This window comes from Arctopsyche grandis, chromosome 9 (genome assembly GCF_051622035.1).
Source record: "Arctopsyche grandis isolate Sample6627 chromosome 9, ASM5162203v2, whole genome shotgun sequence".
Taxonomy (NCBI): Eukaryota; Metazoa; Arthropoda; class Insecta; order Trichoptera; family Hydropsychidae; genus Arctopsyche; species Arctopsyche grandis.
This window is the reverse complement of record NC_135363.1, coordinates 30,658,800-30,676,361: the sequence shown is the minus strand read 5'-3', so window position 1 is coordinate 30,676,361 and position 17,562 is coordinate 30,658,800. Positions and strand designations below refer to the sequence as shown.

General features: G+C 29.0%; 2 protein-coding genes across 2 annotated transcripts in view; both read left to right on the top strand.

The window, feature by feature from the left end:
* The window catches only part of LOC143917399 (uncharacterized), a 557,584-nt gene that overhangs the window by 461,132 nt on the left and 78,890 nt on the right, over positions 1 to 17,562 (top strand). The window lies entirely within an intron of this gene.
* Tomosyn (syntaxin-binding protein tomosyn) overlaps positions 1 to 17,562 on the top strand; it is a 325,351-nt gene that overhangs the window by 298,639 nt on the left and 9,150 nt on the right. The window contains exons 16-20 of the mRNA XM_077438881.1: positions 821 to 1,799; positions 3,657 to 3,752; positions 13,932 to 14,048; positions 14,181 to 14,303; positions 14,820 to 14,929. Of these exons, the coding sequence (XP_077295007.1) occupies positions 821 to 1,799; positions 3,657 to 3,752; positions 13,932 to 14,048; positions 14,181 to 14,303; positions 14,820 to 14,929 (1,425 nt within the window). The remainder of the gene's footprint in view (positions 1 to 820; positions 1,800 to 3,656; positions 3,753 to 13,931; positions 14,049 to 14,180; positions 14,304 to 14,819; positions 14,930 to 17,562) is intronic.

Sequence of the window (17,562 nt, the reverse complement as noted above, 5' to 3'; positions counted from 1 at the left end):
CCAATTTAACTTCCCACATATGATATATTGAGCTGATACACAAAAGTATTTTTTTACTTATTACATAATTGCGCATTGTAGAATTCTGATATATAGCTTTAGAAGAATGCAATGGTGATAAATTGATTAAAGTCTACGATTTATTTAAATAGAGTCATTATTGCAACATTAGATTCTTTTGGCAATACGAGATACATAAGTTTTAACTTTAATTTCGAATCACATATCAGTTCCTTTCCAAAACCACACATTAAAATATAAAAACACTAGTAGAAAATAAGAGCTAAAGGAAATTACAATTATGTAAAATACGGTCAACTGGAGTACAACTATGAAAAATTGTCATTTTTATACATTGTTTTATACACTTTTCTGATTGTTTAAGTTTTTTGGCCATAACACCATTGCGCTCTATTATTACGCCTTTATATTTATAAAGAAAATTTAATTGTGTAACAAATTGCCAAAATATTTTTATCAGAATTCTACTTTATATACTTTATATATATATATATATTATTTTCACATTGATAGTTACATATACATATAATAGAAAAAGTATATAGTGATTATATTTTAGATATATTGTAATATTATACAATATTCCTTACCATTAGTATTTTTATTATTTAATTTTATTTATTTATATTTGACTGTATCAATATCACTTTAATTATTTTTCTTTTTTTTATTTTCTTCCTATCATTTAACATTTCCAAAAATCACCGAATAACTTCACGAACTTCACGACTATTCCACGCATGACACGCACCCGACCCGACTCCTTCTGCATAATCTCCGTCTCGTTCATTAATACCAGGCTCAACAGGCGAAGATATTTGAACACGTCGGTTCGTCAGTTGTATCGCAACCAAACTGTGTGCAAGAATCGAACGTGTCTCAAAATTTAGCACAGTCGAGCTCCGAAGAAGCCTTAGAGGTCGCCGAGGAGGCGATCGTAGAATTGTCCAAGTCGACAAAGCCAGATGGTAGCGTAGCGATACCCTCGAAAGAACCACCATCTCGCATCGAGAACAAGGTTTACTCTAGTTCGATCGAAACAAACGAAACGGTCCACATAACGCCCGAGGAAAAGTTAAAAATCGAAGCGGCACAGAGTAGAAGAAAGTCGACGTCGTGGAAGGGCTTCAACTTCAAAAGACAACTATCTAAAGTCGATGTTAAATTAAAGAACACGTTTTCCGCGAGCCAGGACACGAGAGAGGCTTTTTCTAAAAAAAATTCCGTATTTTATTTACCGTCGTCGTCGGACGCGGCGTCCAACGAGGAACCTAAAGACGCGCCGGCCAAAGATACTAGTCATAACGTAGCAAAAATTGATTCAGATACGTCAATCGAGAATTCAATCCCTACACAGGAGAACGCGGAGAAAGCGGAAGAAGAAAATTTGAGCCAATCGCCCGACTCGAGTCACGCGGACATTTGCGACAGGGTGCAACAAGAGCAGACAGATGGAAGCTATCAACAACAAGGATCATCAATCGACAACGCTGAAGATAATCCCCAAAAGCCGCCTGCAGACGATGGCGATGATATAAAGGCAATGCGGCCTGACAATCTGCCGCTGTTCGACGAGTGCGGCAAGCCAATCCGTCCACCGAGACAATACAAGAAGACCAAGTCGATGTATGTGAATGAAAAACGCGATCAGAGATTGCTGTCGGTGCCAAATATCAAATATAGTAAACAGGAGAATGTGCTGAGAGATTTGAGGAAAAAAAAGGATGCTAGTTCTCAACCGCAATCCACATTTACAGGAAACCTCATGAGGCGCTTCAGTAAGTATCTAATATAGCAAGATTTCCTCTTTTTGTTTGTTTTATGTTTTTACAAAATCCTCATTTTTCATCGAGATTTTCAAACTTTACATTACAACTACGTATATACATATGATATAAGTTTGAAAAACTCTAAATCTGTCCATAACAACACACAATTTCATTTCACATTTTAATAATAAATATATTCTTACATTCCATTCAGATGTAATAATATATTTATCATCATTTGTTTTTCTTTTTTTATGATTATTTTGAAGTTTGCCGTAGAAATATTATTATATTATATTATCATATACATACATATTAAAAAAATTACATGCACAGTAGAAACATTAGTATAGATTGGATCTATAGTAACAATATATATATTTGAAAATATTGATTTAACATCATTAAAATTATTGATTGCTAGAAGTTTGTAGAAGTTGAACAAATTTTTACCTAATTTTTATAATATTATACATTTTGAACATATTACATACATATATATATAGTATAGTTTTTCTTTACTATATCGTAGAGGAGAATCGTTTTGAATGTGTATTGAATCTAATTTGAATAAAAAATATTTTTCTCAAATTAATCATATTTAAGAAAAATTTCAATAACATGTTGATTTAGTTGAAAGTATGGTTTTGGTTTTGTTTTTATTATTTTTTTGTTTGTATATTGAATTTTTAGTTTTTGAAAGGGCTTTACATGCTTTTAACTATTTTATTTATCACATGTTTTGTTTGTTTTCGTTTTGCTTGGTTAACACTGTAATATTTAAAAACAAAAATCTAATTGCAACATATGAAACGTCGTTTGATAAATATCTATAAAATATTAAATAACATCAAAACAATTATATCACATCATAATCTGTGAGTGCAAACATAGCTTTATTATAATATTATATATCTTATGGTGTTGGTGGTGGGAAAATACTTATATTAAGGATTTGAACCAAGTTATCCAATGTTCATGTTTCATTTTTATTTGTTTTTGTATGAATTTAATATATAATATTTCATTTAGTCACCACATTTGCTTATATTATATATAAAGGTAATACATATGTATTTAAAAAAAAAACTTTAGGTTATATTGAATTGAGATATTGTTGTATTCTTCATAGTTTTATGTAGTGAAATTACACACGATTTACTTTTTAATTAAACACATGGTAGTAATTTGTTAGCAATTGAAATTTACATCCGTTACTATTTCATTTTCAAGGAGACATCGTCGGACGAAGATCAGAACTGCCTTAAATACATATTTGCTGATCTGTTCGGTAAACTATGTTGATGAAATAAGCCAATTACTTTCGTACACGTGTGTTTTAAAACACCCGTTTTAGATGTGAGTTCTGTTAGCGCCGCCAATATTTATTTACCAGCTTCTTCTAACTAATCAATGACAAATACGTTCCAATGCATTTTGTTTTGTTTTTCGCTTTGATAACAGTAGTGGAAGATATCTAGCAATAGTCGTATAGTACCCTTTTTGTTCAATTTTATGTTGGTTGGCACAAATTTAGGGATTTTTGTGGCGTCCGACACTTGTTATGATTAACACCATGTGATAATTTTACTAGAGAAACTGCTTATAGTTTGATCGTTCAACGATATTTATTTCGTTTGAGGGGCTTTTAGTATTTTTGCTTATGGTTACCGTTTATATACACCCCTCCCCTTTAGAACAGCTTTAATTTTTTAAACCTACGATATTGCATAACAACAATCGAACGTCCTTCGATTAAATTCTTAACACGAATGTCTCCCCTCACTCTATATATTATTATAATATACATAGTTTTATTGTTTTTGTAGAACATAATATATTGTATTATACTTATATTTCCTGTAGGACATATGATAAGCCGTATCTGTAGGTCATACGATCGACACAATCTTAATACGAACGACAAGGCATCAGAAAGGAATGTCGTAGCTAAAATTATAGGTATGAAGTGGTGATTGGAATTTTGGGATTATATTTACTATATATGGAAAAAAAATATTTTAATAAAAATTCTCACTAACAAATCCTACATATAATATTTGTATGTCCACGTCTCTTTCAAATCTTTCAAAGCAAATTTTCATTATTAAAACAACAGTATGGTGACATCGAAACTTTCTAACCAACACTAATACGATCATTAATATCTTCAAATTGAAAAGCAACATTTTAACGATGATTTATCATCTTGTGATCTGCGTAAGTTTATTCTAAAAAATGCAATAACTGTATGGACAGTTATTTTCGAAATGCTTTCATCTAATAAATGGTTTAGTTACTATTACAATCAAATCAATGTAACATATTCGAAGTATAGCTGTCATATACATACATATACAATAGATTGCATACAATATTTATGTGAGTCAAATTTTTAATTCTGTGTCTAAATATTCATTCTTTTTTCCTAAAATATATATATTTATAGTTCTGAGAGAGATTAATAGTTTAGAAAATGATTATTTACTCGGACGTTTCACTAAATTGTAACTTTAGAAAATGTGATCGACCTTTTTCAATTGTTTTGTTACCTTTATCAATAAATGTACATTGATTCTCAAAATACATATTGAATACATATATATGAAGGGTTTAATGTCGAAATTCATTGTACCTAAACAAATATTTCGTTCCATTCTTTTTTAAAAAAATAACAATTTAATTTTTTTATATATTTATTTAACATCAGTAAAAGATAATAACAAATCTATGCTAATTTCATAATACTTAATGTAATACTAACAAAATCCACTCTATGTACATAGTTCAAATGTATGTAATTTTATTTAGATTGAGGGCTTTTTTTAAAAAAAGAAAGGTGCCCGAACCCACTTCTTGTCTAGTTTTTATTGAATAAGATTATATTCAAATTATATTGTATAAAATATCTGTTTGAAACATAAAAAAATGCTAAGACAAAAAGGTGCTAAAACGTCGTTCCGCTGCGTTACATTACCGCGGGAAAAGAAAGCCCTGTTTAAATCATATACAAAATTGATTTAAATGTCAGATTGTCTGCATAATTTTGTTACATGAATTAACTGACCATAATTTTAAATAAATATTGTATAAAACAAAATAATTACTTCATATATATACAGTGGTGTCACCCCGATTTTGTAATGAGAAATCAGAAATAGAATAATACATATACAATCAGAATACATAGCATATGTAACAATTAATTATATAACAATTAATCAGAAATAATAATCATAGAGACATCTATGGATTATTTTTAGATTTTGTGTACATTTTTTTATACATATAATAAATACGAAATTATAGAGATGTCTATAGATTTCAGATTACTGTGCATAATTATTACAAATTATACACAAACAGATTTTTGTGACAATTTTAATACCAATTTATCAGGAACCATTTCAGCAATGATCAGATAAAATTGGCAAATTCTGATAGAGAAACGATCGATTAGGAGTCACAAAACCCCCAAAACCTAACCAGCAGTTTGAAGACTCGAACCTTCGGTCTAATTATATACGCTACCATTTAGCCAAACTGCTGGCTATTTGTATAATTGTTGACAAAAATTATTATATGAATTTTTAGATTGAATAACGAGTTTCCGGAAACCCATGGAAACCATCAGGGTGACACCACTGTAAATGTATATCTTTTTGGTAATTGCTCTATAGAAAGTACCCGTTCTTGACATAATTTTCTTTGCCTGAGAATGATCATACATTCTTCATACTGATGTGTTATACAAATTGATTAAAAAAACAGTGGAAGGTATGAGTTTTGATATTGGACCTTTCATATGTAGGCACTTGTACGCTACGGTGTGTGTATAGTACGAGTGCGGTGATTTTGGGAGTGATTGTACCCGATTGTTTCGGCAATGTATGCATAAGCGAGAGGAAAATGCGTGTAAATGAAATGGTAGAAAAGTAGATGGGTTGTGTTTTGTGGCGTGCGCAGATAAACGGTGTGTGCAGTGGTGCCGGAAGTGGAGGCACGACCCAAGGGGTGGCTGCGGCCAGCCGAGCGGACAGCAGGCGTCTTGATGCCGTGCGCCGTTCTCGCTCGCAAGGTACCCGAAAACTGCACAAGTGTCTCTCCACTGCCTCCTACAGCGAGGAGGCGCCTTCCACGCGCCTCCAGACCTCTGTCTCCGCACAGCACACGCTGCTTGTCACCAGACAATATTGCAGTTTTGGTAGTACAGTCACCTAAACATCTTACATTTTAACAGTAGTACTTTGTCAACCATGTCATCGGAAGATCTATTATTATTATATATACTATCGACACTTTGCTCACGTGTCGATTTGTTGCACGGTGGAAAAGATCAAAGCCGGAGTGCCGTTGCGGTGCCGACACTTGGAAATTGTCTTTTCATTACATTTTTTTTCTTTGTTTCGTATGTGAGAACAGTTGAAGTTTCAATCAATAAATTTGATGCTATAATAAGGTGACCATTCGTACTGATTTTACCAGGACAGTACTGTTTTTTGGGTCGTGACATAAAACCAGTACGCTCTTTTATGTAATAAAATTTTTATTTCTAATAGACGGATAAATATACAAAGTCTTCAGCGAAAATTATGTCTCCTACAAAAATATTGGCAAATTAGTCAAATGTTGTTTCTATTTATTTATTTTTTTATTACATTTTATACCAGGTAAACCTCAATGCGCCTTCCTGGCCAATTATAAACAATCATTTTTATTATACCAATCTACAGTCAATTTTTGTAAAATAGCAATACTAATTGGTTTTAAATCTAAACTAGCAATGCTCTTTGGTCTTTTTTCAATGTGATTCCAATATTGCATGTTTTTATTTTTTTTACATATATGCCAGGAAAGCCTTACAGGTAAACCTCAATGCGCCTTCCTGGCCAATTATAAACAATAATTTTTATTATACCAATCTACAGTCAATTTTTGTAAACTAGCAATGCTCTTTGGTCTTTTTTCAATGTGATTCCAACATTGCATGTTTTTATTTATTTTACATATATGCCAGGAAAGCCTTACAGGTAAACCTCAATGCGCGTTCCTGGCCAATTATAAGCAATCATTTTTATTATACCAATCTACAGTCAAATTTTGTAAACTAGCAATGCTAATTGGTTTTAAATCTAAACTAGCAATGCTCTTTGGTCTTTTTTCAATGTGATTCCAACATTGCATGCTTTTATTTCTTTTACATATATACCAGGAAAGCCTTACAGGTAAAACTCAATGCGCCTTCCTGGCCAATTATAAACAATCATTTTTATTATACCAATCTACAGTCAATTTTTGTAAACTAGCAATGCTAATTGGTTTTAAATCTAAACTAGCAATGCTCTTTGGTCTTTTTTCAATGTGATTCCAACATTGCATGTTTTTATTTCTTTTACATATATGCCAGGAAAGTCTTACAGGTAAACCTCAATGCGCCTTCCTGGCCAATTACAAACAATCATTTTTATTATACCAATCTACAGTCAATTTTTGTAAACTAGCAATGCTAATTGGTTTTAAATCTAAACTAGCAATGCTCTTTGGTCTTTTTTCAATGTGATTCCAACATTGCATGTTTTTATTTATTTTACATATATGCCAGGAAAGCCTTACAGGTAAACCTCAATGCGCGTTCCTGGCCAATTATAAGCAATCATTTTTATTATACCAATCTACAGTCAAATTTTGTAAACTAGCAATGCTAATTGGTTTTAAATCTAAACTAGCAATGCTCTTTGGTCTTTTTTCAATGTGATTCCAACATTGCATGTTTTTATTTCTTTTACATATATGCCAGGAAAGTCTTACAGGTAAACCTCAATGCGCCTTCCTGGCCAATTACAAACAAAGCAGAATTTTTTTTGTAAGTCGCTGAATTACGAGACAGTGAAAAACTCGCAAATTAACGAGACATCTATGAATTGTACATAAATTTTATTGTACATTAATCATACTCAAATAGTGGTGACATTGTAGGTAGGAAGGTTTTTAGCCAATTTTTAATCGGGAACCGTTTCAACAATGAAATCAGAGAAAATTGGCAAACTCTGATAGGAAACAATCGACCTGGAGTCACAAATATCCAGGTCTAATAAAAATTCTTTTCAATCGAGGTTACCTCATGGGATCGAACCTGGTGCCTCTCGGTGTTAGGCAGAAGCTTAACGACTGAGCTATGCTGCTGGCCAAATGCACCAACATGCTTATCAGGAACAAATGCATCAACTGTAGGATTTTTTACTTTGATGAACAATACATATATAGTCCAATGATAAAACGAAATGAAACCTTAAAATGTCTGCTAATTACTTTTTTTTAAACCAGTCTTGTGTTGAATTCTATAAGTGCATTCAAGAAAATGAAAGTTCTTTTTTTGCATAAATGAGCGTCCATGATTCTTTAATCTTCGTTTTAAATAATTAATGTTTCTAGAAATACGTTTTTGGAAAAAAATGTTCTGGTTTTGAATTTGGAAAAAATGGTCACCTTATGCTATAAACACGATTTGATGATAACAAAATTCACGGATTCCAACCTTTTTCAAATCGTGACCCCCTTTTATATAATAATAGTCAAGTTTACATAAAGAGGATTTTTTATATGGTGGTAAAATTATTTTTTTAATGAAAAATATATTTTTCATAATATAATTATTACTTACATTTTAAAAGCCAACATTCATTGTGCTCCTTACTGTAAGGAGCACAATGAGAAGTTGAGTTGAGGAGAGGAGTCACAATGAGTAAGGACCTTACCTTCCTTTTAGTAATCAGCTTATAAAATTACTTTGGAAGCCTGTGGTTTACATATATTGTGTAATATACATAAAACCATTATTTTTATTTTTTATTTTATACCAGGAAGACCTAACAAGTAACCCCAATGCGCTTTCCTGGTCAGAAACATTGTACATTTGATACAAATATTGTTAATATTACACAAAGTACATAAATACATATCAATTCATATCCACAGAGACATTTTAAACAATTCAGTAAATAAATACATATCAATTAATATCCACAGAGACATTTATTGTCAAATTTGGAAATTTGCAGCATTTTATACAATTCAGCGAAATTCGAGATTGCTGAAAACTCGAGATTTTGCGAGAAAATGGGTAAAGTTGCCAATTTGTTGGAACTGTTTCAAATTAAAATCAGATAAATTGGCAAACTCTAATAGGAAACGATCGACTTGGTATCACAAATCCAAGGTCTGGCTGTCAGAAACCAGTGGGATTTGAACCTGTGACTACTCTGTTCAAAGCATTATATGCTAACCACTAGTCTATTCTGCTGGTTATGATTTTTTAACATACGTACAGTTCAAAGAAGAAAAAATCTATGAAAATATATTAAAACATGTGTATGTATGTATTATTAGAATTAACAATTTGTTTATACGTCACTTTTTTAATAAATTATATGTAAAAAAATGTAAACCGCTTGAATTTAAAATTAATTATAAAGAACACTGAATTCTCAATTTTTCATCTTATATAATATAATGTGTATATATGTATTATTAAATATTACTATTTATAAAATCGGTTCACGGCTCAAGAGTTCCGGCTTTGATTGATTTCACTGTCATACATTTTTTTATTTTATTTGTATTATAAAACAGTTGGTATTTGTTTTAAGTGAAAAGTTGTTTCAATAAAGTAAATCGCATAAAATTTTATTTTCCATCTAACCAATTGTATGTATTAAAAAGTTTAAGTATAAAATTTTATTTTTAAATTGTATATTATATACTATATTTTGTAATATTTAGTTGTAGTTTGGAATTTTTTCAAGTTGAATATATTAAATATGCATCATATAAACTGATTTTTAAATTATGTTTATAGTTATTGTTTCTTTTTGGTTCAATTGAAGCTTTTTATATGTATTGAATTGTTGAATCTCGACTTACATACATATATCACGATTCACCGATGCATATATTAATTTATTTTTATTAATCAAATGCGTTCGTTTATTTTTATTTCAATTTTACATCATTTTATTATTATGATTTGCTATAGAATGTGCTTATATTATTTTTTTTTTAAATATTTTCAGATCGGAATCATATAATAGGTAAAATGCTACATTACGTACACGTTTATATTTTAATTAAACCCCATAGTCAAATCCAAAATCCAAACTTGTTGTGTGTGTGTTGTTTTTTTTTTAGTTTAATATTGTTTTATATTGCTCACAACAACTGGGAGGATTAGCAGTAAATATTTTCAAGAAATCAATAGTAAATACATTTGTATATAAAGCCGTGGTGAAAAAATACAAAGCATAACCGAATGTATTATATTATACATTGTTTACAAATTACAAATGATTAATTATTACACATATATATCATTACGGCTCTGTATATTTATATATGAAAATTTTAGATTATTCTTTCAAGTATAAACAAACAATAAAGTAATTTAATTTATATAAACTAAATAAATAAATATCTTCTCTTATAGAAACCCACACGCTATAGTAGTAAGTGTTCTTTTCACTCACCGTAGTCTCTGAAAATGATTAAATGTCCTTCACTCTTCCTTCTAATGTAATTTTCTATTTTATTTTCACATCACCCCCTTTTTTTAATTTTGATGCACAGTTGAATAGATTCGTTACACTTGTTTATGTTTTATTATATTATCATATATTATGTTCAATTATGATTAATTCAAAAGCATGACCTAGTACTTTTTTATATAAAGGTGACGTACTATCCAAAACTATATATATTTATAATGAAATTATTCTATTTTCTATCCGCCATTGGTCTATGATGAAATCCTCAATTGAATCTAGACCAAATATATCTATATATTATAATGTATGTGTGTGCTGTATCAGATATATCTCTCAACTTTCCTACTTTAAAAATGATGTGTTTCCATAATATCTGTTGTATTCTGTGTTTCTGCACTTAAAAACTACCTCTTTCTTTCGAAAATCAAAGTGTTTTGCGTTTTTCCCTGCCTGTTTATGTTAGTTCTATTATTAAAATCAACAATGCATATGTGGTTGCTATATTCAAATTTTCTCTGAAATATTCTGGTGTGTAAATTTAAAGAAAACTGAAACATTTTAATTTTTGAAATCAATACTTATTACTATTTTTTCAATTCAGAATGTGACAGATTTATGAAATATTTAATACTTCTAATGTTAAAATAATATTTTCTAAAATGTACCGATTTTTTTACTACATATATAAGTGAATTATTTCTTAACTTTTCGTTATCTAATTTTTTTTTTTTTTTTTACTATTTATTATTGAAGGCAATATTTGCTGATTAAAAAAAATTATATGAAATATATTTCATATGTGCATGATATCACTATTCGTTGCCAATTATTGCATGAATTTTATTTTAGGCACAGAGCACAATTATTGGAACGCTATTTTCTATATATTTATTTATTTATTTATTATATCTATAAACTGGTGGAACTTATTCTTGAATATATACTTAATATTCATTCTAAATAAACGATTAGTCTATAATTTAAAATTACATGCATATACTTAAAAATTATGTGTGTCTATTAGATTTGTACTCTTCTCTTTTCTATCTACATACATACATGACTACAACTTTGATCTCTTTTTATGCATTTATATACTACATATTTTATTGGTTGTGGCTATTTGCAGGTACTATATCTGTGAATTATTGGCTATTTGCAGGTACTATATCTGCGACGGGCGTAAAGTCTTCTGCGCATGCGCGTGAACTGTCACTGTCAGCGTGTTAACTGTTAAAATTTTGTTTTAAACCTCTTAAAATTTAGTTCGAACTCGTAAAGTGACGTAGAGTAAAAAATATAATCCAAATTAGTTAATATTATTAATTGTTAGAAAATTATTATCATATACAACGTATTAAACCTACATACAAGTACAAGCCGCGAACTAGCTAAATGATATAAATCTATTATAATAACGTGCGAAATTTATTTGCCTCATGTTTAATGAACGATTGATTAAACAAGTCTAGCATACATTAAATGTAAGAAATTATAATCGTTCAAGCGCATGCGCAGAAAGCTTTGCGCCTGTCGCAGATATTGTACCTGCAAATAGCCACAACCTTATTTTATTTTTGATATTCAATTCAATAAAAATACGGGAGAAATGATAATTATTTTAAAATAATACCGATACAAAAACAATACTGATTGATGTTGGTTCTTCTGCAGACCAATCTTCAAGTAATCTTAACCGTTTTACAGATTTTTTCCACTGTGAAAACATCCACGATCCAAAAACTTTATAATTATCTCCATCAAGCTAAAGATGTTGACTTAAATATATGAAAATAATTGTATAATTATTAAAATTCTACAGAAAAGTGTTATTGTAAGATGGATAAGAATATTTGTTCAATATTTTATGTAAAATACATTCATGTAGTGTGTTGTAACTTTGTATTTTTATACAAACATACGCAGTTTTTATTTTTTTGTTAAAACAAACAATGATACAAATTTATTATCTTAATCAACAATAAAAAATATAAAACTGACTACAATTTAATACATACTTAACGTAACAAACCTAAAACAATTTTAAATTATTTGTGTATGTGTTTGTATATTGTTGTACGAGATTGTTCTGTTTTTGCATGATTATTTATTTGGCTTTCATTTTTTTTTTGTTTTGGACAAATTTTGCTTTTTATTCTTATCACAAGGTGATTGGTTATATTTTTATATAAAGAAATGCTGCTTTAAAAATTACTAAAACTTAATTTATTTCACAATGCATTATCGTTGGCCTATTTTTAATGCTTTTTATGTCTTTTATTATTATTCTAATATTTATTTATTATAATCGAAATTATTTTGACTAATGTTATTATATTGTATTACAAATTTCGCTGACAATTACTGCTTTTCCCTGCCTGTTTGTTGCATAATGTTTTGTACATATATATAAAAGCGCTCTTTATTGTAGTTTGAAATCAAATAAAAATCTCTTTTTTAATATACACAAAAAAATTTCTCTATAGGGAGTGCTTTTTGTACATAACATAAAATTATAAAACATTCTTACCTAATTAATCTTAATTAATTAACACGTTTTCATACAAACAATTATAAAACAGAACATTATGTTATTGAAAAATTAAAATGAATCCGTTTTACCCGTAATGTATAAGTTTGCCACTCAGAAACACAAAAGTCTAATCCTGCATTTTTCACAATTACTCGAAATACACAGTAGCACATTTACGTCATTTAATTTTTTTTAAAGCTGTACAAATACATTGATTTTTATCTTACATAGGTCTTGCATGCCATATCGGTGTTCCAATTGTTATTCAATGTAAATTTTAATAAACACCAGCATGAATACCACTATTTCCCATTTAAACGTAGCCATTTTGTTCGGTTTTGAATATTATGGATTGTGTCAATGTTTTAACTGTGGTTAAGTAATTAAATTAAAACGTTTGGGACATATTATTTTCATGTGTTATATATGTATGCAATTCAATCATTATATGAAATTTTAATTATTAATATAAAATTCTCAATAAATTGTTTCATAATATGAAATGTTTATACATATGTATTGTATATTGATTGATATTGTATTATATAATCATTTTTTTTTTCATTTAACCGAGTCCAATTCTTATATATTTACACATAAATACAGTATTTCAGAATTATTTATACAATTAGTATTAAACAACAGTGTAGTTTGAACTTTGAAACTTAACAAATCGAGTGCCGATTTTCATATTGATTGTATCTAATGAGGCATTTGGCATATCTGATGTAAAATGTGCTTACAGAGTGTTGTTTACACCGTTGCTTTCAAGCTTTCGTCGTTATATGTATGTGAACAGTTTTTATGTTATTATTTCATATACATGTTTGTATATAAACACTGTATGTATGTATGTTTATGTATGAGAATTAATCGCAAGATATATTTCCAAAGTCAATGTAGTTGTACATGTGATTAGTCGTTTTTATGTTTTACGAGTGCTTTTTAAGATACGATGTGATTGATTTGTTTACCCGTTATTATTATTATCTATATTATTTAATCGTGCTCTTTTCCCTTTTTTGTAAATTAATTTAAGAATTGTTATTTTTCAATTTACTGGCCGTGTAGACAAGTTGGATAGCTCATTTTCAAGATCTCGATCCAGCAGTATGTCAAGCCTTGAAAATATATCCACGGAAGCCGTACAATGTTTGGCATTCGCCGATAGCTATACGAAAAAAACAGGTTTCCTATCATTTATATATTGTATATGTATATCATGTAAAAAAGAAAGATTATAATTTAAGTTTATGATATATTTTTTTAGTCTTGCATTCTCTGCAACATTCTTAGTATTTTTATTTCCTTTCATTCTAGATCCTTCTACACTGCTACCGACCTTATGGGTAGGAACAAGCTTAGGTTCAGTTCTCACAGTTATGATAAATCTCCCTGAACTAGAAACTCGGCAGGAACAACCGGTTGTAGTATCAATTTTAGGTGGAAAATGTTGAATATTTACAAGTTTTTCCGTACAACTTAATCGATTTTTTTTACTCTAGTTGAATAATGTTTGTAAACTAACTAAACTCTTCATTCATAATGGAGCGAAATCAATTAAACGATTAGTATCTTGAATACGAGCACTTTTACAAAGTAAGTATTCCATAGCTAAATAAAAGCAAACTATATAGGATAGCAATATATCATTAAATCTTTTTTTTTTTTTTTCAAGATAATGTCATTATCTTCAAAAAATTACATTGTGGCATAATTCCATCCCATATATATATATATATATATATAACAGTTTTATTTAGTTAATAAATATTTACTTTTAAGCGTTAATTTTCCGGATAATAATCGTGTAATTATTTCCAACCCACTTTGTACAATATTTTTGATACAGAATGGATAAAAAAAAGCATTCTTCAACAGGATTAGTTCTAGTCACAAATATACAAAATATGTTTTACAATTTTAATTAACATTACTATTTTGTTTTTTCGTCAATAGGTGGACCTATATTCAGGTTAAAGGGTTCAATTCTCACAATGTCCTTTTTAGACTGTAATGGTGCTCTTATTCCATACGCATATGAACCATGGAAAGACGAAAACAAAGAGGTAATTATATAAATTCACCGTACACTCCTAGTTAGATTACATATATATTTTTTTATATATATATAAAAGTCTATTATATTAGCAAACTATAAAACATTGACTCGGTCGAAATACTTATTTGCTAGTTTAAAAAATTGTTAAATTTAATAACACAATAAAGCATAGTTTGTTCTTTCTGATATTCAAACATTTAACAACAGCTTTAGTTAAATCAATTGTCCTATTTGAATCTTATAAATAGTGCATGAGAAATATTTTATCTTCTATCTATCTCTTCCTACAAGCAATCTCTTCTATCTATTACTGTATAAACAAACAATCGTTATGTCTCGTATATATCACATATTCTATTGCACAATCTTTATATACAAAAGAAACATTTAGAGACGTCTTCAACCACTCTTTTTGAACAATACACAAAAAACTTTCTTTTTATATTAGATTGTGCCGTTTTGTATTGTATATCGTCGATTTTCTACAATAAAATCCCATCATTATTATCATTATTGCGAATCTTAATACAAATAATATTTGTTCATAATTCAATGAAAGCTTTTACTGTAGACGTATCGACGCCGTAGACAATCTGTGATATTCCTGATTTGAATTTAATTGTTTTGTATTTTTAAACCCCCGTTGAAGGCGTATTGTTTACACCATCACTTAATCCACGTTGTCTTATTTGCAAATACATATTATACAAATCACACAAGTTTATATATATATATATATATATATATATATATCAAAATTGCACAAACACACTCAACAACAAATCCACCCCAAACGGACAAAACAGTGGTTGTCATTAGTTTTTATTGCAAAATTTATCAGTAATTGTAAAAGTATTATTATTTAACAAATACATATGCATATGTATGTATTTGAATTTTCTTAATGGTTGAAAAAAATGTTATTTTATATAAGGAAATATAATGAAAATTATTTTTTTATAAATTAAACCACTATCTAATCTTATACGAAAAGCAATGCCCAGGAAATACTGTATGAACCAGTGTTTCTTAACAGTTTCCTGAATAGCCTTGATAAACACTGGTGTGTGGACTGATTGAATACACAAAACGCTACAATTAATATTAAACTTCCATTTAACATGATAATATATAAGTACATAATAACCTATAATATATATATATATAATTATAACAAGACTATTGTGGCTATAAATACATTATAAACGCTTTCCAACCTGGGACAGCGTTGGGCTATGGTACTTAATAGGGTAAGTTTCGAGTGCTTCTAGAAGTGCATATAAATATAAATGTGTCGAGAAATGTGAATGTTTGCCAAAAAGCTATATTTGCTAGTTACCATATATATATTTATTAATGTTGCATTCTGATTATTATTAAATTAATGTATTATTATTATTAATTTTTAAAAATACAACACCCACATACACGTATACACGTGTATCGGCCAAGTGTACGCACACGCATATATAATGAAATGATGGTTGATGTTTTTGCATCACCCGATCTGCAATGTTTTCTTTGATCAGACAATTACTGATGCATTTACTGATTTATATTATATATGTGTGCACGTTTGTATGTATGTATGTATGTGTGTGTGCGTGCGAGTGCCTAAAAAATAATAATCTATCCAGCATGAACGAGGATTGGGTGGCATGAGAATTCTTGAAATATATACATAGAAAGGAAGAGTCTCAACGTCCAATTTTTAGGTTGTCTCTTCCGGAATGGAACAATCTTCTTGTTGCTCTGTTTGCATTTTGATCGGATTCGACTACAAAAATTTTGTCTATTTGAATCGATTCTTGTTGTTTCTTTTGTGTTTTCGAAAATGAATTTATGAGTATGTCTTGTTTCGTGCTATTTTATTTTTTTTTTATTTATTTATTTTTTTTTTTTTTTTTCGGAACATCAGCGTAGTAGCTGATCGCTTTGTGTGTCGTTTTAAACTTCCTATGATTACGATTAAATAGATTAAAGTTAAATTATGACTGTTCTAATTAGATTAAATTAAAAAAAATATACCTAAATATTCAACCACAATGATGTGAGTAAATTTTTGATATTATAATAGGTTGTGGCTATTTGCAGGTACCATATCTGAACATTATTGGCTATTTGCAGGTACTATATCTGCGCAGAAGGCTATGCGCCTGTCGCAGATATAGTACCTGCAAATAGCCAACAATTCGCAGATATAGTACTTCCAAATAGCCACAACCATTATAATATCTTGGTGCATGTTCACTCTTTTTATTAATAAATGTTTTGATTGTTTGAATGTGACATTAAATTTTTTCATCCATGTGACATAGTTAAAAAAAAATTAATTCCTTTTTCTTATATTGAAATTATTGATATTTCCTTCATCTATCCTGAATTTTATTTATAATATACGAAACATACATACAAAATATAACACGTTTAACTTTCAATAATGAAAACAGCAAATGTGAGGAATGAATGTGTGACGAATTGTGTTTAAAAATTCATGTTAGCAATGAATGCTTTCCAAAGCTTCTTAGGTTGTTTATGACTTAGTTTCCTAGATTATGGTAGTTTTATATATAAATATTATGTATTAAAAGTAAAAACAAATACTTCGGAACAGACCTGACTATTTGGATCAAAATTTTT